This window comes from Acinonyx jubatus, chromosome C1 (genome assembly GCF_027475565.1).
Source record: "Acinonyx jubatus isolate Ajub_Pintada_27869175 chromosome C1, VMU_Ajub_asm_v1.0, whole genome shotgun sequence".
Classification (NCBI taxonomy): Eukaryota; Metazoa; Chordata; class Mammalia; order Carnivora; family Felidae; genus Acinonyx; species Acinonyx jubatus.
The window spans coordinates 102473121-102501044 of NC_069381.1; the positions used below are offsets into that span (position 1 = coordinate 102473121).

General features: G+C 47.5%; 1 protein-coding gene across 5 annotated transcripts; it reads right to left on the minus strand.

Annotated features, from left to right (window-relative positions):
* Positions 1–11276: 11276 nt before the first annotated feature.
* Positions 11277–27503, minus strand: ITGA10 (integrin subunit alpha 10). 5 transcript variants are annotated; one of them, XM_027051464.2, is made up of 30 exons: positions 27298–27503; positions 25578–25689; positions 25281–25390; positions 24982–25073; positions 24643–24757; positions 23528–23655; positions 23213–23361; positions 22390–22540; positions 22020–22185; positions 21814–21887; positions 21441–21585; positions 21108–21256; positions 20737–20880; positions 20405–20605; positions 19977–20107; positions 19266–19432; positions 19031–19173; positions 17648–17761; positions 17362–17447; positions 17065–17206; positions 16803–16895; positions 16567–16643; positions 16332–16421; positions 15835–15913; positions 15555–15668; positions 15216–15296; positions 14950–15063; positions 13565–13660; positions 13172–13285; positions 11277–12875 (listed from the first exon to the last, which is right to left on the minus strand). In XM_027051464.2, exons 1-30 carry the CDS (start codon positions 27425–27427, stop codon positions 12810–12812), a joined length of 3573 nt encoding a protein of 1190 aa, XP_026907265.2. In that variant the 5' UTR covers positions 27428–27503; the 3' UTR covers positions 11277–12809. The 5 variants fall into 5 exon arrangements, 3 of the variants coding, with proteins under 3 accessions (XP_026907265.2, XP_014939741.2, XP_014939742.1); XM_015084255.3 differs by having other exon boundaries at positions 20405–20608; positions 27298–27498; XM_015084256.2 differs by lacking the exons at positions 24643–24757; positions 24982–25073; positions 25281–25390; positions 27298–27503 and having other exon boundaries at positions 20405–20608; positions 25578–25665.
* Positions 27504–27924: the final 421 nt, after the last annotated feature.

Sequence of the window (27924 nt, forward strand, 5' to 3'; positions counted from 1 at the left end):
ACGGGGCACCGAGCTCTTGGGACCGGATAATGGATAAAGCTCACAACAAAGTTACCTGGGGACACCTGGCTGGCTCAGTCAGTAGACCATGTGGCTCTTGATCTCATGGCCATGAGTTCAAGCCCTATGTTGGGCATGGAGACTACTTTAAAAATAATAATAATGAAAGAAAAGAAAAAGAAAAAGAAAGTTGCCCAGAACACGTAGGAGTTCCATACTTTCATTTTTTCATACTCTCATTTTGTCCTTACCCATGGGCTGCTTGGCATGTTCCATCCTGCTCTCAGATTGAAAATACTTCTAGTTTAGATATATGACAATTAATATGATATAAAATAGCTGCCCCTTCTTAACAAGGGCCAAGACTTCTACCCCATCCATTAATACCAGATCTAGAGCTTAGGGTACTATTATTGGTCACCAAATACTTTGGCTCCCCCCAAATGGAAAGAGGCAGCCCCAATCTCTGCAGCATTTCAGTCCATTCACCAGCACCTATTGTAGTCTAGAATGAAATGGGGAAGGGAAGGGAGGTCAACATGCCTTCTTGAGAAGTACAAAGGTGTCAGAGCAGTCAAGAAAGAGGGACGCCTCCCCCCACTCTGAACCCCAGGAAACTTTGGCAATATTCCTGATGGGACACCATTCGGAAACCGAGGGGGGTTTTGGTAATGGACTCATAGTTAATGTACTTTCCTCATTTGTTTTGTAGGAATTCACTATGGGATCAGCTTCTTCAATCCCAAAGGATTACCCTTTGGGCTGTCTCCTAACACACTGGAGTCAATTTGGACAACAGGATTTAAAGAAGCATCTCATCTTCTGTGATAATGGCCAGCCTCAATATTCTCTGGAGGATGATGAAAAAATGGCCCACTTAAGGACCAAAAATGGCCCTTAAACTTCAATACTATTTATCAGTTAGACCTTTTTTGTCAGGGAAAATGACCAAAATCCCATATTATCGGGACTTTATGGCCCTGTACTAAAATCCTGATCCGTCCATACTCATTTAGCAGGGCCCGAGGACACCCCTCTCCCCACCCTGCACCCCTCAATCCACCATCGGCTCAGCTGCCTCAGGCCCTTCTACTTCTGTTTATCCATCACTTGCCTGTGTTCTGTCATGTTCTCTATGTGCTCCCGACTTGGTCTCTCTTGAAAACAGGTTGTTGCCAAGATCGCGCACATGTCTTCCTCTTTTTCCTGAGTTACTCATCTCCTCTCTGTTTGCTTCTTCTTTTTTGGGTCAGGTCTGGAATATATCTTGAGAGAACTGGATGAATGTTGCCTGAGTCTTGTTGTATGGGGGAGGGGGTTCATTCCTGGGTTAATGGCTGCGGTAATTGGAGCCAGTCATCTGTGGTTAGTCTACCTCGAGACCTTAAGGAATATTCCCAAGGAGATGCCAAAACTCCTTTTGTTTCAGGAAAGTTCCCTGTCTTCTCTGGCCTGACATGGACTACCTGTTTTCAGTCTGTGTTGGTGGAAAGAAAAGGTGCTTCTGTTTGTCTGTCCAAGCTGATAAACTTTAGGACCGGGAGTCCTCTTTCTCTGCCCTCTGGGCTTTTATCTGCCTCCAGTCTTGCTGGTGCTACCTCACTTCCTCTACCTCCACCTCCACCTCCTCCTGTTTCTGCACCACCATGGGCATGGTTTGCATAATTGGCTCTTGTAGCATCCTTTTTGTCTCTGGCTCCTGCCATTGGCTCCTGCTCCTCCTACCCTTGCTGTCAAGGAGCAAAGAGCACCCCTCTCCGGATTTAAACCACCCACTTCAGATTTCTCCACAGGTGACCCAACTAAAAATTGACAGTGGGGAACAAACCGACTTCTAGGTTGATCCAGGCGCAACACATTCTGTATTTAAGCTATGTTAAGTTTGTTAGTTTAATTAAGGTAGACATGTCTTTAGACCTATCAGCATTAAATACAAAACTTTTATTCTACCAATGATTGCTAATGGTCAAATAAGCTCGTGTTATTTCTGTTGCAATCTGTCAGCACAAGGTGGGTTACAATGGCAGTTAATTTTGTCTGTCTCATGAAGTTCTCACGGGCAATTGTTAAAATAGCTTTCGAAATCTTTCCACCTAAAGCTTTAAAGTGTTGCTAAATGATAAATTGGATTGAACTATTTGGGTATTTAAGTCTTTTCCAAAACTGAGAAAATACTTATGCTTTGATTACTGAATGTAGGCTTAAATGCTTTGGCTTCTTATCACAGAGAAACTGAGGATAATTTGTATCCTCATAACATACATACATACCATGTCTTCGTGAACATACTTTATGCTTTATTGAAAGATTGTGCTTTGGAAACACACGTTTTTAGAAACCATGAAACGGGGGTGCCTGGGTGGCTCAACCAGGTAAGCGTCTGACTTTGGCTCAGATCATGATCTCACAGTTTGTGAGTTCGAGCCCTGCGTCGGGCTCTGTGCTGATGGCTCAGAGCCTGGAGCCTGCTTCGGTTTCTGTGTCTCCCTCTCTCTCTGCCCCTCCCCCACTTGCACTCTGTCTCTCTCCCTCTCAAAAGTAAATAAACATTAAAAAAGAAACTGTGAAATGTATTCACGAATTTCAGATCTAAAGAATTTTGGTGTAACAGACAGTTCACAATTAGTTACTACTTAATTTTCACTAGGTGTAACTAGGAGACTAAGGTTTCTAAGAGTTAATATTCTGCTAAATGTAATTAAGACTGATGGAAATAAGCAACTCTGTATGTGGAAAATAGGAAATATATGAGAAAGACAGAAGAAATGGAAATACATTTTGTTGAGGGGAAAAAAGATAATTTTGTCCTAAAACAAGACTGGTTCTTTATCTGAATGAAGAAGAAAGTTGAAGAAGGTTTGTGAAGGGAGATCTTTGGAAAATACTTTTTTACTTTTATCTATACCCTTTTTAAATTTCTATTATTATCATTTTACATGTTGTTTTCTTACCACCAGATAATAATTCCATGCATTTCATTTTTCTTTCTTTTTTTTAAGTATGCTCCCAACTTATGACCTTGAGATCAAGACCTGAGCTGAGATCAAGAGTCAGACACTTAACCAACTGAGCCACCCAGGTGCCCCTCCATGAGCATTTCTTTCTTTCTTTTTTAAAAAAAAATTTTTTTTTCAACGTTTATTTATTTTTGGGACAGAGAGAGACAGAGCATGAACGGGGGAGGGGCAGAGAGAGAGGGAGACACAGAATCGGAAACAGGCTCCAGGCTCTGAGCCATCAGCCCAGAGCCTGACGCGGGGCTCGAACTCATGGACCGCGAGATCGTGACCTGGCTGAAGTCGGACGCTTCACCGACTGCGCCACCCAGGCGTCCCTCTTTCTTTCTTTTTTAATCTTTTTAAATATTCATTTATTTTTGAGACAGAGAGAGACAGAGCATGAGAGGGGGATGGGCAGAGAGAGAGGGAGAGAAAGGATCCAAAGCAGGTTCCAGGCTCTGAGCTGTCAGCAGAGTCCGAAGAGGGGCTGGGGCTTGAACTTGCCAACTGCAAGATCATGACCTGAGTTGTCAGACGTTCAACAGACTGAGCCACCCCGGCGCCCCAGCATTTCTTAAAATAACACAAAATATTGCTTCAAACTTCTAATGTGCTTTAGATATGCTTGGTTCAGCAGAAAATAGTCCATCTTGTCTTTTGATTTTATAATCCTACTGTCTTTACAGACAGAACTAGTTGCAATACAACGGTCTTTTCAGGCTGAGCACTTAGTGATCGCTATATATTCCTTAGTTTGGATAAGTATCCAACTTTTGTCATTGAGAAATTGTGTTTTCTAGAAAAAAAAGGAAGCCATATAGGGGTGCTCCGGGTGACAGTCAGTTGGGCATCTGACTTCCACTCAGGTCATGATCTCAAGGTTCGTGAGTTTGAGCCCCGCATCAGGCTCTGTACTGACAGCTCGGAGCCCAGAGCCTGCTTCAGATTGTGTGTCTCCCTCTCTCTCTCTGCCTCTCCCCCACTCATGCTGTGTCTCTCTCCATCTCTCAAAAATGAATAAACGTTAAAAAATTTTTTAAAAAAGGAAGCCATATGTTTATCAAAAAACATCAATGCAGGCAGCTGTAAGAATGAGATGAGAAAGAAAACCCCAAGGGTTACATGTTAGCCTCTGAATAATCTCATAATCTGGTGATTGGATCAACTTGTACAGATCTGTGAAGGTCCCCCTTTGTCTCTCTCTTCTGAGTTTTAGTGTTGTGGAAGGCATTTCAGAGCCAGACAAATCCAGGTTTTAATCTCACATTCACCACTCATGTAGTTGTGTGGCATCAGGCAGTTTGCTTAGCCTGTGTCTCAGTTGTTCACTTCCGCGATGTAGACACTACTACTCTCCCAACCCACTTGTTGGGTAGATGAATGTTGTGGAGGTGTGGAGCCTCTCCTAGGAAGCTATTCCTGACAGCCTCCTGCCATACGGTCTCCTTTAATCTCCCACCTGTACTTGACAGATGATGTCTATCACGGCAAAGATAGACAGGGTATGGCTCCTGGTCTCAGAAAGCTTACCATCATCATTCATCCAGAAATCCTCTTATATAAGGAGGTTATATAATACCTTTGCTCCCTTAAGAAAGAATTTTATGTATGGTCAGGACCAAGGTTGAAATGAATGGGTTTGAAAAGCACACTGGTACAAGATTGAAATTCTGCTTTTCTCTTTGTTAAGAAGACAAGTTTTCTTGGACTGTTGGTCTACTCTTGATAAGAAAGTGTAAACAAAGGTTTTTTCTCTTTTCTCTTCCCAGAAAACCAACACTTCTGTGTTTTGTCTTTATCAGGTCTTCGATTACTTAAGAAAATTAAAACTTCTCAATGTTAAAGGAGCCAAGTTTTGCTAATGACTGTATAGCTTCCTATAGAATGCCTTATTGCCACCTTGGTTCAATGTAAACATTAAATTTATAATGATGTGTAATCCTATGTAGATATGTGCTTTAAAACTTTCTAAGGTTTTGGGGCGCCTGGGTGGCGCAGTCGGTTAAGCATCCGACTTCAGCCAGGTCACGATCTCGCGGTCCGTGAGTTCGAGCCCCGCGTCAGGCTCTGGGCTGATGGCTCAGAGCCTGGAGCCTGTTTCCGATTCTGTGTCTCCCTCTCTCTCTGCCCCTTTCCCGTTCATGCTCTGTCTCTCTCTGTCCCAAAAGTAAATAAACATTGAAAAAAAAAATTAAAAAAAAAACTTTCTAAGGTTTTGAACAAACATCTTGAGATTTAAATGGTAAATGAAGTCTTTCTGACTAATTAGGCTTGTTTACTTGGTATGTCACGAATTCTGGAAGCAGTGTCAGATAGTGGTAAGCCTTGGGTTCTGTTGTTTGGGTAAACGCTATAACTGTTCTAGAAACTGATGTGGGAAACAAAGTCAGAAGGAAAAAATTAAATATCCTTACAACTTACAGCTCATTGACAGGTCCTTGAGACAGGGAGAGTGACCTTCCTCTAGGAACTCAACTGCCCTGATACCAATACAAATAAAATTTTGGATCGTGAGGAACTTGTTCTGCGAGTGTTCTGCAAGAGGAGCAAACATTTGTAATAAATTTTAACTCGGTAAATGAGCGATGTCTTGCAATACGAGTGGTACGTGACACCGAAAGTCACATGATCACAACGGAGCCAATGGTTCTTCTTTCCGGAACGAATTATGCTCGCAAACCTAGGTTTGACTACACTTTGCTAGAGGCAAAAGGCAATCTTAGCTTAACATTATCCCAACCTCCAGGATCCTGCAGGTCCCCCTCAATTTTTTTTTAAATGTTTATTTATTTTTGAGAGAGAGACAGACAGAGCACGAGTGGGGGAGGGGCAAAGAGAGGGACAGAGAGAGGGGTGGGGGGGACACAGAATCCAAAGCCGGCTCCAAGCTGTCAACACAGAGGCCAATGTGGGACTCAAACTCGCAAACTGCAAGATCATGACCTGAGCCAAAGTCGGAGGCTTAACCGACTGAGCCACATATAAAAATTCCTTTGGAAACTTCCTTTATCTCTACCCCCACCCCCCATCACATACACACAATATATGTTAGCAGTCATCCTCCAAGCATATGGCCCATTGATATAAATCTGAAGGGTCTCATGACTAAGGTTCTATTAGACAGTGATAAATGACATTTTCCTAACAATAGCTAGCCCCTCAAGGTCCTGGAAACCTTGCTTCCAAATTCCTTAGAGTCTTATGCTATCCCTAACCCCCTCCCAACTTATAAGGATATAATCAGTCACCCCTCACAACACCAGTGCTGCTCTTTGTACCCACATGTCCTGTCCCTGTGCTTTAATAAAACCACGTATTTGCACCGAAGATGTCTGAGGGATTCTTTCTTCTTTTTTTTTTAATGTTTATTTATGTTGAGAGAGAGAGAGCACACACATGCGCAAGTTGAGGTGGGAGGAGAGAGGGAGAGAGAGAATCCCAAACAGGCTCTGTGCTGACAGAGCAGAGCCCTACATGGGGCTCGATCTCACAAACCGTGAGATCATGACCTGAGCCAAAATCAAGAGTTGGACCCTTAACCAACTGAGCCACCCAGCTGCCCCTCAAGAATTGTTTCTTGACCACTTGCTCCGAATTCCAGCATTTCCACAGAAACGTTATGAAATTATATGAAATTCCTTAAAGTTTCATATTGTCTGGTATAAGGTCATCACTTGACATTCTAATTACTAAAGTGTTATGTGTCTTAGGAACAACTGAATTTCCTTGTCAGTTGCATTGTAATGAACTCTCATAATCAGATCTTTAACCATGTCCATGTTTGAGTCTTTTGTCATTTATAGTTATTGTTTTGAGGCTCTTACAGAATAAATCTTGTCTTCAAGGAGATTCAGAAAAAGGACTTTTAACAAATATAGGTTTTTGGTATCTTTAAAATCGTAAAACTGAACTGGGTAAGAATTTCCAGATGGGAAATTGGGAAATGGGAAAGCTGCATTCAAACAGAACAAAATTAATAACATAGGACTGAATAAACTAAGGAAGATAATTATAGGTTTTTATGACTGTTATTTGAAACATTGCTGGTTCTCTAATATTTGCTCTTTTAGATTGAGGAAGTTTTCTCTTAAAATATCCATGACTTACAGTAATATAAGATATTCTTTTGTGAACAAATTGAAGCATTTTTTCTCCTTACCTAAACCCTCCAGAATTCAGAAACTCATAATAAATAATCTTTCTTCCATGGCAATGACAGTTATTGCATAAATTCAGTAAGAATCTGTTCTTGTAACAAGACACCATTGGAAACAATGGTTACAAAATGTCATATTTGAGAGAAACATGCATAGATAGCTTTAAGGAATTAAGGTTGACTTTATGGAACCAATAAGCCCCCTTGGAAATATTGCCCTGATACCTTGCTTACAGAGTTCCCAGGAGTAAAGGCTGTCACTTCCTTGCAGATGCAGGAAACCTCGGGATATTTGGGGACCTCCGGAAGAGGAATACACCCAAATCTACAGGTACTGCAGGCAAGTCTGATGACAACTCTTTGGCTTGGCTCTGGCCTCAAGAGGCTATTAAAATTTCAATTTAAAAATTCCTTATAAAAATTTCCAGCAAAGCAAATTAAAAAAAAAATCTTACATGATCAATCACTATTCTTGCTGAGCTTATGTAAATAATTAGGCCAAGTTTATTAAAACTGGACTGGTTTTACAAACAAATTAGTCTTGATTCGGCTATCTCTGGAAATAAGGGTGAATTTAGGGAGAAAAATTGTGTTTCAATAACACATCCTTTTGGATGTTAGATTCTTTTTGATTAATTGTCTTTAAATGTTTGTTGTTTACTTAAGCTAGACAACTTGAGGTAGACTTCAGAGAAATTGCCATAATAGCTCATATATAGACAATCCTCTTTCTTATTATTCTGTGGGGATAATAAAGGAGACCCCATAACAGCTGGACAGGGGCGCCTGGGTGGCTCAGTCGGTTAGGTATCCGACTTTGGCTCAGGTCATGATCTCAAGGTTCATGAGTTCGAGCCCTGTGTCGGGCTTTGTGCTGACAGCTCAGAGCCTGGAGCGTGCTTTGGATTCTGTGTCTCCCTCTCTCTGCCCCTCCCGTGCTCACACTCTGTCTCTCTCTCTATCTCTCTCTCTCTCTCAAAAATAAAGAAACATTAAAAAAAAAATTAAACCGCTGGACAATGGATAGACTCCCCAACAATTTTGTAACTCAGTAGTTAACGTCGGTCAATTCTATGTGGCTAGGATAGCGAAATCACTCCTTAAAAGTCAAAGTGTATCCCACTCCATGGAGTTAACTATGGACTTATGGAGATAGTGGATGGCCCCACTTTTCTTACGACCGATTGTATGATACATTTGGGGATGCCCATATTACCAGACAAGTCTTCTCCCAGTTGCTAGTGACTCCTGGTGATTAGGATATTGTTAGGGCTAGACCTAAAACAAAGCTTCTTAATGGTTTTATCCCTTAGCCATATATATCCTGGAAGCCACCTCTATGGATGTAAGATTACAAGTAGAGGCTTTAGTCAAGCATACAGTGGCCACCTTTAACCAAACCCAACATGAAGTCACCCCGATACCAGCACATACAGGGATATTTCTACTGCTAAAAAAAATGTTTCTTTCTGGTCTATGGGACTCTCCAGAAGCCTTTCTTTTATCCTCAAACTATCAAAATTTTACCTGAATATGCCAACCCACAGATACGCTGTCAGCTTAAAGAAGTTACAGAAGATGAGCCCTTTGCCTTTCGACCACTTAAAGATTTAAGGACCGAAAAATGGTTAAGGCGGGGGGGGCGGGGGTAGTGATGAGGGATAGAAGCAGAAAAATGTTCACTTTCAGCCCAGAAGGCTGACCTATGGCCTGCATAGTTTCGATAATGATCAAATGCATGCTTGTTGCTACATTCTTAAAGGGTCTCACGACAGCGTGTACATTTCACTGATAGTTAATATGGAACTGAATGATAAGCACCAGAGAAAAAGAAGACATGTATGATCAAATGCTCCCTGCACATCCTCTCCCCCTTAAGCACTAAACATACAACCATCAGTGTCAGATAGTAAAAGTGCAGCTCCTTCTGCCTACAGGTCCTGTCCCCGTGCCATGACATCTCAAAAATTCTTTCTTGGGACACCTGGCTAGCTCAGTCAGTAAAGCATGCAACAGAATCAGGATTGTGAGTTCAAGCCCCACCGTGTTGGGCCTGGAGCCTATTTTTTTTTTTTAAAGATTTCTTTCTTGACTGTCACACTCAAAGATTCCCCAACACTTTTTCTTCCCTGTGGCCAGAGCCAACCCACTCAAATGCGGATTAAAGCCCACTCCCCTTCTCCAGTCTCATCACTCACTAGGTTCACAAATAGCCCAATGCTTAGGCTGTTCTAATCCACTAAGTTTCCCTTCCAGACTAGTAATTAATCCTCTCTGGAATGCCTTCTCTTACACTTGCTGACCCCTCAGGCCCAATTATGTTTTTTCTGTAAAGATTTCCCTTACAACCCTGCCACCCCTGCCCAAAAAATATGCCTCTTGTGCGAGATACACTTCTAATACTTACTGCTATGTTATATAGCAACCGCCTCTCTGTATTTCCATTGTTTCCATGTTCGTTTCTCCTAGTAGACTGGGCCCTTTGATGGTGAGAGTTGTGTTTTATATAGTTCTCATTGCCTGGCACGTATTAGGTGCTTAATGTCTGACAAGTGAACAAATGAAAGATGAAGGAAGGAATAAAGAAGCAACCCTGAGGGTCTCCTGGGTGGCTCAGGTCATGATTTCGCGGTGTGTTCGTGAGTTCGAGCCCTGCTACAGCCTCTGTGCTGACAGCTCAGAGCCTGGAGTCTGCTACAGATTCTGTGTCTCCCTTTCTCTGCCCCATCCCTGCTCACACTCTGTGTGTGTGTGTCTCTCTCTCAAAAGTAAATAAACTTTAAAAGAGAAAAAGAGAAGAAACCATGAGAAGAAAGGAAGGAACACTCCTGTGTCTGAAGAGAGTCTGTTGTTTTCTACAGGGGCTTCTCAAGCTGGCTCTGCTCCACAGGAAGAGGTTGGGGTTAGAGAAAGTCCCACTCGAAGGCTGAAGGATAGAGAAGACAGGGATCTCTAGGTGGGGAAAAATATTTAAAATGCTCTCTTAATCACAAGGACAAAGAATTAGATGAACCAGTCCTCAAAGAAATCCCACTAGGGGTAAAGAAGGGAGATCTGTCCACATAACCATGGTCTCAGTCCCAGCCTCAGAAACAGTATGCTCCATAAAGGTTGATCAAGTGATAGCCTGTATGAAGTGCACTGGGGGTCACCATGGACTGCTCCTGCCACAAAATAGTTCACCAGCTTGCCACAGAATTTTCGTCCCTGCCTATTGGCCAGTCTACCATATTCAGAGTTAGGCAACAGAGGGAGAGGTGTGGTCTCTAGAAGGCTTTTGCTTAAGTGCACATGTTCCTTGAGGGTACTAGACCACTGGATCTCTAAAAAAATCAAATAGATTTGATTTCTACCATTAGAACCTTAAGTTAATTAGCTAATTATCGCCTTAATGGGCATGAGGGCTTATTTCAAGGGGGATGAGGCATAGGATAAGATTCCATGGTAGGAGACAATAGCACATAGAAGAAATAAATCTTCAGGGCCTGTGAAAGGCAGGTGGGTCACCAGATTAGGAACACCAGCTGGTGCTTCAATACACCCTCTCACTTAATCCTCACAATACACAGTAAGGTAGATTATTTTATAACAAAGTATTTTTAGAACAGTTAACCTTTATTGAGTATTTAGTATATGCTCACTTTACTTGGATTATCTCATTTGGTCCTCACAACCCTAGTAAGTCTAAAGACAAGAAAGCCAAGACTTAGCAAAGTTAAATCTGTCCAAGGTCAAACAGCTTGTAAGTGGTATAGCTGAGATTTAAAGCCAAGTCTGTCTTCATTCTCGACCACTGTACTGTTATCTTACTGTTATCTGAGCCTCAGAGTAGTTACGACTGGCTTGAGGCCACACAGCTAATAATGGCAGACCCAGGGTTTCAATCTAGGCCTGTGTGCCTACCAACCTACACATTTTATACTCTATAATCACATATGTAAGGTAAGGATTGCAGGAGGCTAGAATGCATCTCCAGTGGGAGAGTCACAGAAAATATTTCAAGTATGTCATAACTTTGCCTTCCAGGAACTCAACTTCATAAGGTCTCGGGTGGTCCAAGAATCTACCTCTCACCATTCCTGAGCAGTCCATATCCTAGGGAACTCAAAGAGAACCAGAAGTCATTTGACACTGAACTTTATTTGTTCTGACCATCTGATATACTGTTCACCCTGCTGGGAAACAGAGACAATGCCCTGTGCAAAAGGCCAGAAACATGCCAAAATAAACATTTAGGCCAGGCCTCAAGAACAGCCCTGGAGGACAAGTTCTGTGGCTGCTTGTCAACTGCCCAATCAGGTCTCCTCTCTTCTCAGCTCTCAATGGGTGCTGATTCTTCAAATGGCTGTCAGAGCCGCACCTTGGAGACCAGTAACAATTTCTTTGATTACAAAGAAATGTAAGTCACCCAGTAGTTGGTGAGAATCTAATTATCTCTACTGGCCATGACCACAAAAATGGTGGGGTGGCCCAGAGACAGAAATTGGGAATTTCCGGTAGATATCAGGCAAGGGCTGGCAAACTGATTCCACCAGAGAAGCCCTACAGGAATGACTGCAGTTGCCCCAGAAACATGTGGCTATTGGTGCTACATAACCAGTGCTGAGCAAGGAAGGGCTTGCTTCCCAGAGACCTCCTGCCACCCACTTGGGTTTCTTGGTTAATGCAGGCCTGACTCGTTTGGACCCCACGGAGTGGCTGCATCCCAAAGCTGGTGAAAGGGATTCCCACCATCAAGAAGAAATCCTCTCCCTTCTCTCTGGTTTCCATAAGAAGGCCCCAACGAGGGCTCAAGAGTGTGTGAGGTCTGAGAGAGGAGAAAACACTGCCTAGGGACCCAGCTCTCTCCACTGGCCATGACCGAGACAACAGGACCATTTTCTGCTATTCCAGGACTAGCCACCTGGGGGCACCCGGCCCTGGCTTTGCTCCCAGGGAAGGCTGAGAGTTGGGAAACCCTGGCCCAGCAGGACTGGGGCAGCTCAGTTTCCCAGGCACCTGAGGGCGGGCCAGCGCACCACAAAGTCTCAGGTTTCAGGGGGATGGCAGTTGCCCGTCTAAAGGCTTCTCTGTTCCTTGGAATTGTACAGAATGTCTCTTGTGGCTTTTCCTCCTCCCTCCTTTTTTCCTGTTGACTCTCCCCATCCGGCACTCTGAATCACCCGACTCCACAGGAAAGCAGCAGATGTTGACTTTACTTTTTGAAGCCAACATTGGCTCCCTCCTGTGGAGTGGGGAGCAGGCAGGAAGGTGAGAGGCAGGGGAATGGAGGAAAATGGCCCCCATCTTCTCCAATTTTGAGGCAGGATATAGGGGGAATCTGAAAGGAGTCAGGGTCCATAGGCGAAAAATTCGTGATTCCTGGGATAAGGGAAATGGGGCCCCAAACCAAGGCCCCGGTGTTGGCCGTGGAACCGGGATGGTGAGGGAAGCACAGGGTGAGAGTGTTCCTGGTTTTGGTGTCAGCCCCTCTGGTCTGAGGTAAGGCCTCATCTCTTGCCAGCAGCATCCTCATGACTCAAAAGTCAAGTCAGGCTGCAGGTCTGGGGAGACAGTCTAGAAGCTTCTTCTTGTCCGAGCCCCCAAACCTCAGCTCTTATGCAAGTCTTTTGGAGAAGCCGCCAAGGAGGACTTTCTAGGGCTTTATTCTACATTCATTGCTCCAATTTCTCTTCTCTTTTTTCTTCCTCAGGGATTTTCTTACGGGCAAAGAAGCCAAGCTGTAGAGGAAGAGATAAGAGTCATCGCCAAATGTCCTGCCTGGACACCTTGCCAACAGCCCTCAGACATATCTGAAGTCTTCGCTTTTGTTTTGCTTCCAAAAATGAGATTCTGATTTATTTTATTTGGCTTAGCTTAATTCAACCAACATTTGTGGAGTATAGTGAAAGAGCTCCCGGCAGGACACCCACAGCCTGCTTAGTGGCCCATCACAAACCCGGTTCTCCCTGCTATAATCAGGGAGCCCTCAACTCGAGGGCATCACGCCCCCTACTCCCACTGAGGCAGTGCCTACCTTCCAAAGGCAGAAGACAAGGAGAGCAAGCAAGAGCAGCCCTCCCAGGACACTGCCAATGAGAAGCCACAGGGAGATGAGGACAGGGCGGGTCTGAATCACCTCCAGCAGGCTCTGTAGGGGAAGGAGACTTGTTTCATACTAGTGCCCTTTCTCCCAGCTAGGCTCGCCCACATTATAGCAAAGCCTCGAAACGAAAGAATAAAAAGAAAGAAACCGAGGCAGGAATAAAGGCAGTGGGACCCCCGCCTCCTGATCGATCACTTGTGACACTTCAGCTGCTGCCTAATGAGGATGGTCTCAGTTATGAAAAAGTCCCCCCTCCCCCCACGCCCTTCTGCCAACCCCACCCTCACTCTTTGCACAGCTCTCGGGTTCGGGCTCCAGTCCCACCTCACTCCAACGAGAGGCTTCAGGTAGCTGTAGGACACTGCCCTCCTTAGCTCCCAGCTCAAAGGTGCTGACCACCGTCAGGGACTTGAATTTGGCCTGTGGCGCAAGTGGATGGGAAGACAAAGTGAGCCATCATCAGGTGGTGTGGCTCTTGGAAACCCAATGGCAAAGATGAGGCCAGTAGGTACAACTTCTGGTGCCTTCCAGACCAGAAGAAAAGGTTGGAGACCAATGGAGAGAGAGAGGAAGGGTAACAGATGGAAAGCCTCTGGTCCTTCATATATGGTGTTGGCTCTACCCAATATTAGTTAACTCCCCTTCCTTTGGCTAACCCCTAGCCCTCCTTTAGGTTGAAGTTTAGATGTCAACCCCTCTTGGAATTAGGGAGGTATTTCCTCCTAACCCCTATCAGCCTGGATTAGGTCATAATATTCTCTTTGCTTCTCTTTCACCACTGGACTGTAAGATCCTCAAGGTCAAGAGCAGTGTCCTATAAATTTATTGATTTATTTTGTGTGTGTGTCCTGTAAATTTAGATGTCTCCAGTGCCTAGTGCCTAGCACCGTGCTAAGTACATACTGGTTTCTCAATAAATCTTTATTGAAAAAAAAAAAAAGTAAATGAATGAAAAAAGGATACCAAAGAGCAATAAAGAGAGAATCAGACTTAGGGAAGGATGGTGTCTCCAACATAACTTTCCTATAAAATATGCCGTGTGCTATTCAAAGTAGATAGCCCTTAGTACCACATAGCTGTTATAATTAAGGTGCCATTTCCATGCTCAGAAACTCACACCGACTCCTGACTGTCTATCATATTAAGTTCAACTTCATCTCCCCAGCTTTAGAGAACTTTCATAACCTAGATCCCTTTCGGCTATATGATCTTGCCTTCCATTACCCGCCAGTACATATCAGGCATGTAATAATCAACTGTTTATTCATGCATTTAACAGAAATGCATTAAGTCGCTATAATGAGTAAGGCATGGTGACAAATGTTGGGGATATTCTCCTCAGTGTCTGCCAAATACAGGTCCTTTTATATAGTAGGCACATGGTGGATTATTAGTTGATTGAATTTAGGTATCCTATAAATGTTGATTATTGATAGAGCACTAAAGGATGATAAACAGGAAAATACAAGGAGAATAACTAGCTTTAATGAGTCCATCTCATTATTCATTTGTTCCTTACAACCTCATGAAGTAGGTATTATCTTCCCCATTTTAGAGAGAAAGAGTAAGAATCAGGGAGATTAAATAACTTGCTCAAGGTCCAACAAGCTAGTAGGAGGCAAAGTTGGAACTTGAACATGAGTCAATTCTAAAACCTATGCTGAAGTTCCAGGCCGTAGCGGAAGAGGAAAATAGAAGAAAAGATTTACCCTCCGGAAAAACTCATTGTGAACCAGCCTCAGTAGTCCAACAGAGACCTCAGTCCCCTTTGCCAGCCGCCCAAGATGGCACCTCACGACTTGACACCGAGTGTTGCTCCCATTCTTCCAGAAGAGAGAGACAGATCAGGATCTTGGGATGGAAAAATCCCTTGCTCCCCACTCCAGGCTCCACCCCCGTCCCAAGGCTCCAAACACTACCGCTCCCCACTGCATTCCCATTCTGGACACCTTCTTCACCTTCTTGTGAGCCATACCAGTCTGTTTGTGTGATGAAACTCCTCGGGGTGCACAAGGGGTCCTGGGGGCTCGGTCAGGTTCTGTACTGTGCAACTTGCCTAGAGGGAGATGCAACTTGAGCCACCCTCTTGATGGTGAGAGGCCAGCCACTCCAGGGTGACCAGGAGCATGCTACCCACGCTCCGTGGTTCTTCCTTGGGCAATCCCTCTCTTTCTCCCCCAAAGAAGGCACATGTGTAAAAGAAAGGCCTCCCAGAGAGAGGAGCCCTGATGGCAGTGACCCCAACAGAGAAGGAGCTGGGTAAGTTCACCAGATCAAGGTGGCAGGGTTCCCTGCACCCTTAGCCTGGACTCACATTGTTGGTGATGAACTGAGACAATGACAGGAAGTAATTGCCCCCATGGGCCACAGCTGGAAGGAGGGCTGAGATGATGAGGCCACTGACCACATAGCAGCCAAGGTTCTGAACCTAAGAGGAGGATTGGAAGTGGGAAGAGGTGGGACACAGAAGACCTTTCCTCATCTGTTCCTCTTCACCCTAGATGCCACTGGAAATCGAAGAGAGACTCTTCCCTCCTTTGCCCAGCACTCCTCCCCCTCCCCCTGCTCATGCCAAGGCCCCTCCAGCTTCTCACCCTAAGAGTGGTTTTGAATTCGGGACCCACTGGGAAGGGCCCATATGGGTGAACCTCATAGCGGTGCAGAGTGGACTCACTGCGTGGACACCGAGTCAGGAAGCACAGGGTCACAGCCATGACACAGACACAGGGGCACATGATCAGCACACAGACATGGATTCAGGGAAGGCAGGGCCAGCACGTGGATAAAGGGATGGGGGTACATAAAGAAGACAGAAATGGAATGTGACGTAGACCTTGTACAAACTTTATGGTTGCACCCCCTACCCTTCGCCCCAGCTCCAATCCCTAGGGCCTAGAGCCAAGCCCTATACCTAGGAAAGTAAGATGCTCAAAAGGTTCGACTTGAGTGGGATTCAGGGCAAAAAGATGGAGCAGCCCCAAGGGTTTGCATTTGGGGAAAACACTGAAACACATGGAAGGAAATGGAGAAAACACAGAGTAGGGGTCTGGGGTCAGGACGGACGGGGTCCTAGTGGGGAGCTGAGCCATACCTGGAGAATAGGAGGCGGGGCTCGTAATGAATGTAGGCTGAGGTCTGGGCTGTGTTATCTTGAAGGGTCCCGTTTCTCTCCAGGCTATTGCTGTAGGGTTGGGGGAGAGGCTCACGTCCCAGCCCACTCTAAGACACCCCACTCTGGAGGAGACGAGTCACCGCTATTTCCACCAACCCCCTCCCCCCGCAAGACTCCACAGGAGAGGCTGGAAGGAAGCTCCCCTTGTTCCCACCTGGTGGCAGTCAGCCTCACGAGGACCTGGCTCAGGAGGAAAGAGCAACTAAACTCGAACTCCAGCAGAAAGGTCACCTGGAGGCAGGTGGTTTGGGGTCAGGGCATGGTCCTCTTGATGGGGCCAGCACAGAAGAACAGGAGGCCTCGTGGGCCTCCTTCCCTAAACTCCCAGGACCCGTAGGTTCCAGCCCCTGTTCTCTCAGAACCCCTTTCTCATCCTGGGCCCCTACTCACCTTGGCTCCAGCCTGAAAGACAGGGTGCCCCACACTGCAGAGCCGGACATGAGGGGAAGGGGCTGTGCATTCCACCTTCACGGGGCTGTCCCTCTGAGGGCAGAGGAATGTGGCGGGGGCTGGAGCTGAAGCCATCAAGTGTCTCCTGCCCACAGCCTCTCAACACCGAGCCTTTCTCCAGAGCCTTTTGCAGCCTAGGCCAATACCCCAATCTTCCTCCCCCTCCTTCCCCGACTCCTCCCAAATCTCCTCCCCCAGGTACCTGAGGTGTGAAACTGGCCAGGTGGAGGTTTCTAGAGAAGCTCAGGTTCAGGCTAGCATTGTAGGCATTTTCCTTCCTGTTCTCCAGAGTTGCTGATACTAGCACTTTCTGCCGACCTCCTCGAACCACGAAAGGGTCCTTCCTAGGAGGGGTGGATAAGGGAGAGCCCAGGAGTTGAAAAGCTGCCAAAGGCATCACTTCTTCTCTTCTGGGCAAGAAACAACCCTCCAGCTCCCTTCGAGCTCCTTCTGGTCTGTCTCAGGTCACCCTGGTTTGGTCAGTTCACATCCATCCCACCTGGAGCCTCTGATGTCCATATCAGCACGAAGCACCAGGTCTGTGACACATTCATTGTCAGGGCCACAGTCCTTAGAGAAGGGAACCTAGAGGGGAGAGAAGGGGCTGAGGCCTGATAGGAAGGCAAGCAGAAAAGCATGGAATTAGGGGGAAAGGGAAAAGAAAAGAGCAGGTGCCCGGGTCAGATTTGGCTGTGAAATTAGGTCTCGGCCCTCCGTGTCTCTTGAATTCATTGAGAAGGGCAGTACTGGGACCCAGGGGCAGGGCAGGGCTTGGCATCACTGACCAGCTTTCGTATAGAGGTGGGTGAGCCCTCATCCAGCACAGGTCCTGGCTTCGTGGTGTTGTCTAATGCAAAGGTCACAGTCAAGGCCACTGGCCGGAGGTAATCTGAGGTATCCTAAGGAAAATCAGAATCAAGGATTATGGGGAGCCAGGGGTTAGGGGTACAGCCCAGGCCCCCGTAAGAACGTGATTATTACAGTGATCAATTACCGAACACCTTCTATGTGCTGGGTACTGTCCTGAGGTTTTATCAGCACTATTACCTTTAATTCCAATACAACTCCCGCACTGTAGTTATTATTAGTATCTCCTCCTTTCGGGTAAGCAGGGAACCGGTGGGGTGCAGGTTATGTGACCTGCCAGAGTTCACGAGTGGTGACCGGCAGAGTGAGGCTTCAAACCCAGATCAGCCTGCCTCCAGAGTCTGAACTTCCTCACTGCCCCAGCTTCAGCTCTGGCTTTCTTGCCAGACCCGGCAGAAATTCCTCCCCCAGCCAGCCTGCCCCTCACTCCCAGGCCCCGACACAGAGCCAACTAGACAACTAGACAACTCTTAACAAGAACCTGTATGTGCGTTAATCTGATCAAGAACCTGCACTTGTGTTATTCGGATCAAGAACCTATATGTGTATTTTGTTTGAGGCACCTGCCTCAGTATTATACACGGTGTTTGCTATGGATGCGTCCCAATTATTTATTTTACCTCTGCTTAGAGCCTTTGTGTTGCCTTCCCCACCACCTGACTCCCTCTCTCCCAAAGCCAGTGTCCTCTTGAACAGTTTCCAGATTCCTGTAGCCATACCAAAGCCGAGATGTTTTCATTCGTTTGGATGCCAGTATTTATGGATCTCTAACTACATAATTTCTCTCTTCTTTCTTTCTTTCTTTCTTTCTTTCTTTCTTTCTTTCTTTCTTTCTTCTTTTTCTTTCTTTCTCTCTCTCTCTCCCCTTCCTTCCTTCCTTCCTTCCTTCCTTCCTTCCTTCCTTCCTTCCTCTAACTGGGGCCAGTATAAGATCCCAGAGGCTGATCTGCAAATCAAGCTATTTGTCTTTGTGTGTGAGACCCTGTATTCAGGGTTGGGTGACTTTTCTAAGAGAAATACTGGGAGTGGGGAGGGGGTTGGTCGCATTTTTTTTTTAAACTACCTTGGGGTAGCGGGGGAAATCCTATTTTTTACAATATTTTTGTTTTTCTATTAACCTTTCCTTTTATCCTTGAATTTTTACTAAATTTCCTCCTGACTTAAAAATCTTGTTTCTAATTTGGGAATTTGAAATCTTGGTACTTAATGTTATGCCATTTTTTCCAAAGAGTTCAAACCACTTTAATACCAGAACATGGTAAAATATTTGCAGTCTGTCCTGTCTTCCTGCCCATCCTCACCAGCACATGGAAGCGCAGCTGCTCACAAGTGACGTTCCCAACACTGAGCCGGAGCCTCCGAGGGGACAGCCTCTGGCCTGAGCCGTCAAACACAGCACGAGCCCCTGTGGTCCACTCGTCCAGTGACGCTGTGAACCGCAAATCTGGATGGGGCAGGCAGGAGCGAGGGTGGAGAGGGGTCCAGGGACCAAGGCAGGTGGGCTTAAGGGTTACTTAGGACGCTCCGGTCACTCACAGAATCGGCGATCCCAGTGGCCAGGGGTGCGAGAGGTCACTCGGAAGCAAAGGGCTGCAGACAGGCAGGCTGCCTCCTGGCCTCGCCGGCTGCAGTCCCTCTGAACCACACTGATGGCCGGAGGGGTCACCTCCAGGGAGGGGGCCAGGTGGACAATGGGCCGGGAGCTGGGATCAAGAAATTCTAGCAGTAAGAGGAAAGCCCTTGGAGAAAGGTGATCCTCAGTGCTTGCCTCCCAGAGGTCAAAGGAAAGAATGAGAGGCTAGATGTACACATGTCACCTCCCCGCCGGAACCTTCAGGCAGAAAGATAATAGCTAACACTGAATAAGCACTTGCCATGTGCTAGGCACTGTGTTAAGATCTTTCATGATTATTGCATTTAACTTTCACAACAAACCTATGAGGTAGATTCTGTTATTATTCCCGTTAAAAAAATTTTTTTAATGTTTATTTATTTTTGAGAGAGAGAGAGACAGAGCATGAGTGGGGGAGCGGCAGAGAGAGAGGGAGACACAGAATCGGAAGCAGCTCCAGGCTCCGAGCTGTCAGCACAGAGCCCGATGCGGGGCTCAAACTCACGAACCGTGAGATCAGGACCTGAGCCCAAGTCGGTTGCTTAACCGACCGAGCCACCCAGGTGCCCCCACAAGCCTTTGCTTTTATCAGTTAGGTTATGCTGTCCACAGCCTCCTGAGCTAGGACTGCTCACCTAAGCAAAACGGCTGCCCCTTGGGCACCCACAGCCACATCTACCAGGTCATCTCCATCCAGATCCAGCCGGCCATCCACACTCCGGCCGAAGTAGCTGAGGGCCTGTGGCATGGAGATAGCAGCAATCCTCTGAGAGGAAGAGAGGGGAGACTGAGCAGGGACTCTCAAGCCTGGTGACCCCGGCTGCCCACCCGGCACACAACAAGGGGTAAGAGAATAAGAAGGAATAAGAGACACTAGTCTGTACTTAGGAGTCCCTAGTACAGCAACCTGTACCCTACCCTACCACCTCACCTTTTTGACTACTGATAAAAAAGCACTTGTCCAGTTTGGGTCTCAAGGCCAGGGAAACAACGACGAACAAGGAGCACACCCCCCTTCTCCTTCCTCCCACCCATGCCCCTGCTTTCTCTGCACGCTCCTGACCTGGGCGGGACGGGGCCTGATCCCACTCTGGGCGCCGTGATATAGGTACAGTGCTCCATGGTGCCCGTCCTCCAGGGGCGCCCCCACAGCCACATCAGCAAAACCATCTTGGTTCAGATCAGGAAGGGCACCCATGGCAAAGCCAAACCGAGCATCCTGGGGGGGTTCTGGCTGAAGTGTTCCCTGGAGTGTCAGCAAGGACTGCTGGTGGAGGGGAGAAGACAGAAGACGCTGATCTGGTGGCCCCAACCTCTCAGCCAGCCCGTGAACATACGTGCCTTCCCTCCCTCCTTCCCTCCACCGCCCCCACCACAGACCCCAGCAAGTCTCACCTGACCCACCAGATACACATAAACACGGCCCGTCTCCTTGTTCTGGGGTCCCAGGAACATGGGGGCAGCCACAAGTAAGACATTGGTTGTTCCATCCCCGTCCGTATCCAATGGACAGAGCTCACTGCCAAAGTAGGAGCCAATCTGGGGAGTGGCGGGGAGCGGTGACCCCAGGGAAAAAGGAAGGTGATTGTGGACAAGTGAGAAGCATCGGCCAGCCTGCCAGCGTGGTTCTCACACCCTTGACAGACTCCGCCAACCAGAACTCAGCAAAGATTTTTCAGGATCCTCTCTTGGTCCTTCCCATTCCTCCCCCACAGCCTGAAGGCCCCTCAGGATCCAAGCGTCCCACCCTCTCTTGGATGCCCTACCTGCTCCCCCTGGAGGCTCTGGGCAACCCTCACAGCCCCATCTCTCTTAAGCTGGAAGGCGATGACCTTTCCTCTATGTCTAAACCGAGGAGCCCCTGAGAGAAAGAGGCGGCGTCCACCCCGCAAAAGCATGGAGGAAACAGAGTAACCTAGAAGTGGGCAGGGAATCGGGTGAAAGGGAAAAAAGATGGGGTCAGAGTAGGAGGGCTCCCTAAAGGCACAGGACGAGGTCCCAAGGAAAGTAGCAGATTGGTGAGAAACTGCTCTCATACCCCCCACTGGGGAAACAGTTCCTCCTCACCCCCTAATTCCCTGCAACCCTCTGCTACTTACCTAAGTAGGCTGCATGGTTCTGCAAAGCAGGGGGGAACTCATCTTCCAGGGCCGTCCGTGGGGGGAAAAGGCGGTGACCTTCCTCAAGCCATAACACAGAGCCCCCCCAGTCATAGGCCCCCACCATTCCAAAGAGAATCCCATCCTGTATGGCAGAAACAGATGGGGTCGCTTAAAAAGACAACAGGAAATAAAGAGTAAAAACTCCAGGAGTGAGAGGGTCACTAAGACTATGCTGGGGGCAGTTGGAAGGCATGGGAAGGTCGGTATGGACATTGGTTAAAGGAAGAATCTAGAAGAGCTCTGGGTTGAAGTTGCCTGAGTCTGAGGTGGAGAGGAGTCAGATGTTGAGAGGGGTCAGAGTCTGTCCAACCTTCAACCGATGAGTAGAGAAACCAATCTGAGACATTTCCAGCCCAAAAGAGCTTTCGTTTTCTCCACGGGACCCTTGAACATGAGAAAATATCAAGGCTATATCAGGAAAGACATTTCTTTGACTCATTGAACTCACCCCAGAACCCTGCCTACACCCAGAACTCCTCCCTACCCTGTCCTCCATTTCTTCAGGGAAGTCATTACCCTCAAGCCCAAAAATCCGGTCTCCCAGCGCGTCCACAATGTCCGTCAGTACAGCTTCATCTGTGACGTTGAAGAAGAATCTCTCATCTGGATCACTGGCAATAGTTCTGATTTCCCGCAGGAAAGAGCTGGGGTCTCGCTGTCTCCGGAGGTAGTGGCCAAGGACCTGGGGTCAGGAGAGCAAGGTGGGGTCAGTTAGCTGTGGGGAGTGAGGTGTTACAGCTGGTACACAACACAGCCGACTAGAGTGAAAGAAGGGAAAAGAAGAGGCCGGCCTTTGGGGAGTCATTAATGCCTATCTTCTTCAAGTTCCCTGTCCCCAGTGTCACCATCCCCCCTCCATCCTTCCAGATCTGGAGTAGATTCTCACCGCAATCCCATAGCGGGTCACTCTCCCAGCCTCACAAGCCTTTAGGGCTGCAGGAAGTTCCTCTCCATCATGTGACTCTCCATCAGTGACAACAACCAGCAGCCTGGCCGCCTCTGGCCGGCCCCCGCGGGATGGACTGAATCCTTCTGTGCTGAGAAGAGAGAGAAGAGAGTGAGGTGTGATCACGTGTATGCAGACACACACACACACACACACACACACACACACACACACACACCACTGTCAGCAGTTCACTGAGGTCAGGCATCTTCCCTTTTAGTTCACCTCCCTGACAGTGGAGACTGGCACACAGGAAGGGCTAAAATGTTTGAATGTCATAGAGCATGGGCAGCAGCATATCCTCAATGCAAATAAGTATAAATGCCATTCGTTCATAGATTCATTCAGCAAAAGTTACATTTGGGAGAGGACAAATATCCAGAGAATGTGGAATAAAGGAGGGTGGTCAGGACAGGGAAGTCTTCCCAGAGATGAGTTCTGAATCATGTTTGGCAAGTGGGCAAGGATATAAGTGGTGGAGAGTCTGAGGGCCAAGATCAAAGCGGGAGGGCAGGGATAGAGAGAGTTCTGTCTACGGAGATAAATAACATAAATCAGGGATGTGGAAAGACACAGATGTACACTTTGAAGAGAGTGACGAGAAGGGTATGCAGTGACGGCCAGCTTAGCCTTCCCCAAAAGTGCACACAAAGAAAAGCATGCAAGACATTTTGGGATGGACACAGTGGACTCCAAACCCTCCCCTAACCTTTCTAGGCCCTCCCCACTTTGGCCTCCCAGGCTCCCCTTCCTAATGCCTCACCAGGCCACCAGGATTGCTTGGGCAGTCTTTGTTTCTCGTCCCTCTCGCCGACTCAGGTTCCTGGCTGCCCTCACCACTTCCTCCTTGGTTCGGAAATCTCCCAGGGACCACTCGTGCACAGGGCTCTCCCCATACTGTACCAGTCCCACCTGAGAACAAAGCATGCACTCACATGGAATGTGTGTGCTGAGGGAAAAGATAATATGTGGGGGCAGGGAGATGGGCGTTTGGATACTACTGAAGACACTACCTACATTTACCTCCTTCTCTCCCCGTCTCTCCCTGTCCAAGCCCATCCACATTGCCTTCTCTTACCTGTATCTGCTCCGGGTCAATAAACAGTCTCCCTACCAGTCTTCGTAGGAAAGTCTGAACTTCAGACCAGGGGTAGATACTGTTGGAGCCATCCAAGACGATGACAACATCCATGTAGGTGGGACAGCCTAGGAAGAGGGGTACGCTGATGGAGAACAGAGGGGTAGAAGGATATTGGGCACGCAGGCAACAAGGGAAGAAGTCACAGGAGGGCACGTTCCATTCAAACAATTATTTGGCACTAACGAACATGCAAGGAAGGTAGTATACCAGGCCCTGGGTAAATGCAGAAATGAATAAAAGAGGACACGGGCATACATACAACTTACTAAAAGAAGAAGAAGAAGTAGAAAAAGAAGGAGGGAGAGGGGGGAGGAGGAGAGGAAAGGGAGAAGGAGAAGAAAGAGGGGGAGGGAGAGAAGGAGGGGAATTAAGTGCTAGGTAGAAACAGAGCACCACTCTATGCTTTGGGAGAAGAAGAGGTCAGTTCTGATTGTGGGGAATCAAAGACGTAAGCAATAGAAAGATGTTTGAGGAGAGGAGAGCATTTGCCTGGAGAACACTTTAAAAGGACACGGAGGTATAAAAATAGATGACAAATAGAATGAGGAGGGAAATGCTCTGGCAAAGGCATAGGGTGTGGAGGGTATAGTGAGAGGTTTTTTTTGACGTTGGTTAGATCAATTCATGGAGTCTTGATGCCCTGGCAAAGAGTCTGAACTCTTTTTTTTTTTTTTTTTTTTAAATTTTTTTTTCAATGTGTATTTTTAAGAGAGAGAGAGACACAGAGTGTGAGCAGGGAAGGGGGAGACAGAGAGGGAGACACAGAATCCGAAGCAAGGCTCCAGGCTGTGGGCTGTCAGCACAGAGCCCCACCGAACCCACTGGCTGTGAGATCATGACCTGAGCCGAAGTTGGACACCCAACCGACTGAGCCACACAGACGCCCCCTGAATTCTAATCTATTAGGAAACATGGAGCTTTAGGCACATTAGGTAGCAACGAGGAAAGCGATGCAGGCCCCCTGTCCAGCATCAAACCGTGTTGACCCATCTTTTTCCCACCCTGCACCCAGTTCTGGGGACTGAGTCCTTCGGGCCCTTCTTCTGGCTCACGTTGTGCAGTGGGTGCCAGGCTTCCCTGGGGCCGGAACGAAGCATCCACATGGGCACATATCCCAGAGCTGAAGACAGAGGAGCCACAAGCACGAGACCAGAGAGGGGCACAAGCCTGGGGAGAGTTGGGAGAAATATTACTTCCAGGCTTGGGAGTGCTCTCTCAGCACACACTCCTAGTCAAAGGAGGCGCTGAAACCATTCCCTGGGATTCCCCTCCTTGCTTTCTAGAGTTTTAAACCTCTTGACCCCTCCAGATAGACTAGGTCCCCTTACCATACTGCTCTTTTCTCTGCCAAATCCTTCAGAGACCCCACCACCACCCTTTCGTTAGCTCACCATGAATCCCCCATCATTGTCTGTCTCTAGTAGAGACATTCCGAGGTGCATATTCATAGCAGGATGAGATGAATTTCCCAGTGGATAGTCACCTGGTTGGAAGGGGGTGGAAGAGAATGAGACCATGGGGTCACACATGGGGTGCTTGGGTTTAGGGTGATTAGGAGAGAGGATGAGATCAGGATCAAGTCAAAGATAGGGAGTGTGTGGGATATGGGGGTAGGGTGAGGTATAAGGGGTCAAAGCTATTAGTGTAGCAGGTTAGGGGGTAGGAGTAGAAGAGCGAGGCATCTTCTTACCCAAGTGGCCCTTGGCACATGGGGCACTGTGGGAGCCCCCTATGGGGCAGCGATAAACGTCCCCCCTTCTGTCACCTGAAGGCCCATCCCAGGGGGCACCCACCAGCATCCTGGGAGGAGGACACGAGTATCAGCATTGTGTGAACATGACCTCTGAGACAGGCTGGAGGGAAAATGCATGGGTGTAGCAAGCCTGGATCCCCAGCCACTTCTAACAGTGGCCTTGCCATCTGCCTTGCCTCCCCTTTAAGAGCTCTACCACAGTCCCAAACCCACGGCCCTCTGGTTTCTCCTCACCATCGACGTCCACCCCCAACATGTTGCAAGACACTGTATCCAAATTCAGCCTCCGGTGGCCCCGAGAACAGGCGTGGGCGGTGTACATCCAGGTTAAAGGGGGAGCATAGACCTGGGGGCCGGGGCGGCAGAAGCAGTCAGAGTGGTTAATGAATGCCCAGAGAGGCACAACCAGAAAGAAGCGCAAAGGGAATACTCATATCTCAGTCTATATCCCTGTTTCTTACTCAGAAGTTGTCCTGGCCTCTGTCAACATCATGTACTCAGAACTCCAAGCAAGGATGGTCTCCTTCCAGTATTTGGGTCCAGATGTCTAACCTGTGGCCCTCTGCCATGCTGGTGCACAGCTGTATTTCCATTCCCACCTCTGAAATCTCATTCACAGACATGTCTGGAAGGGTCAAGTTCCTCTTTTCCACATCATTCCCCCTACACATCCTCCCCCACAAGCTGTAAGAGTCAAAGAGGGAGAGGGCCTTTCTGAAGCCCAGAACAACTATGCCTTCCAGATTCTCCCCAAACCCAGGACTTCAGGGAGGACAAGAGGAGGCTAGGGAGTACTGCATGGCTAGGTCTCTCCTCTTTCTGTCTCTTTCTGACTCCCAGTTTCGTTGCCACACTCTCACTCTCTTTCTCCAGCGTCTAGGTCTCTGCTTGATTCCAGTTCTGAAAACCTCAGTGGTAATTAACTGGGTGGGGCTACTCGACTGCCCACACGTATGGTTTGCCATCCATCCTCACCAAGAGACCCGTCACCCCAAAGTTTCCCACAGCCCGCTTCTTTTCTAACTCACCCCCCCCCCAACTGCCCCCTGCATACCTGTATTTCTTAAATTTCAGCCCACTCTAAAGACCCTCCCCTGACTCATATCCTGGCTGATTCTTCCCTGCAACCCCAATCCCTTTAAAATCAGAGCTAGAATGGGGTGCCTGACTGGCTCAGTCAGTAGAGCAGGGTCGTGAGTTCAAGCCTCCCATTGGGCTCAGAGTTTACTTAAAAATAAAATAAAATAAATTTAAAGAAATCAGAGGTGGTATTTTAGGAAACAAAGATTACAGGGCACTGGTGAGGAAAAATTCCAGGCCTACAGTCCCTCCCATGCTCCTTCCCTGACTAGGTCTTGCTCTTTCCTTTCAAGCAACCCCCTCAGGCCACCCCTATCACCCCCACCACCCATGGCTGTAAGCTCTGTCTCAAACCATGCTCCTTTTCAGAAAGGTGTTTTCTATGTGAGGTTTTTTTGTTTGTTTGTTTGTTTGTTTGTTTGCATCCAGGAAACTGGCAGAGCCATATGACCAGCAACTAACTCACTGGTTAGATAAACCAAGAGTTCTGACCACACATTTATGCCTCAGGCTCCAGAGACCACCACGGGTAGAAGGAGGTTGGCAGGAGGATAATAGGAATCAGATTAGCCACGTGGAAGGTCACATCATATTTCTTTTGGGACCACTTACTCTTGCAGGGCTTAAATATTTTAGCCAACTGGACCCAGAGCTGACACAAGGCCCTGCCAGTCTCAATACCGAAGCACTCATAGTGTGGGCCTAAGAAAGAATGCCCCCACCCCCGGCCACCACATACACATACACACACGAAATGCAGAATGTGTTAACCTCTCACCCTAACCCCCAAAGATGTCAGCTCCAAAGGTCCCAATGCCAAACAACCCATACACCTTCCACTTCCACCGGAAACCAAGAAGTTAACCTCCCTCACCTGTCAGGAACATCACGGGCAAGAGCAGGTGAAGGATGTCGAGGAGTCCCATGCCTGGTTGTTCTCCGTGTGAGAAGTCCTCTGTGCCTCTGTCCCTCTCCTTTTCTGTTTTCTTTACTTTCCCTCCCATCCTGCCCCCTCCCACTGGCAGCTAAAAATAAAATTGGAAGGAATGGGAGGAGTGATGGTGGGGAACTCCGGGGAGCCCCAGACCAAGGAAAGGACCGAGCCATCTCAGCCTATTTCTCTGCCCTGGTGCTGCCCCCTGGAGGCATCGTGTCACTATCCAAAGAACACAATTCTGGACTTTCTGCCCTTTATTTTTCTTCCTTTTTCTTCTATCCTTTGTGGTTGCCAGGCAGTAATGCTTCCCTCGGGTTTGGAATAGACAGTAGGCATGGGAGGCAGATACTTTTTACTTCTTAACCTTATTTATCTCACCCCGGGAAATGGAAAATGAGAGAACTGGTAACAGCGATACGTTTCCCCTCCCACCCAGGAGTCCCAACATGTGAACACAGCCAGCCCACAAACCAAACCTTGCCAGTCTCACTGTTTGTGACTCAGCCTATGTTGCCTTGTGGCATCACAGCTTTTGGAGGGACCAGGAACTATGAACTGGTACGG

What these genes read in the sequence shown, in the direction of transcription:
- ITGA10 (XM_015084255.3), bottom strand. Translation starts at nt 27,427, where the DNA reads ATGGGAGGGAAAGTAAAGAAAACAGAAAAGGAGAGGGACAGAGGCACA. An exon ending in GCCCGTGATGTTCCTGACAG is followed by an intron (nt 25,690 to 27,297) that starts GTGAGGGAGGTT and finishes CCCGGCCCCCAG; the next exon opens with GTCTATGCTCCCCCTTTAAC. An exon ending in TGACCCGCTATGGGATTGCG is followed by an intron (nt 22,186 to 22,389) that starts GTGAGAATCTAC and finishes TCCTGACCCCAG; the next exon opens with GTCCTTGGCCACTACCTCCG.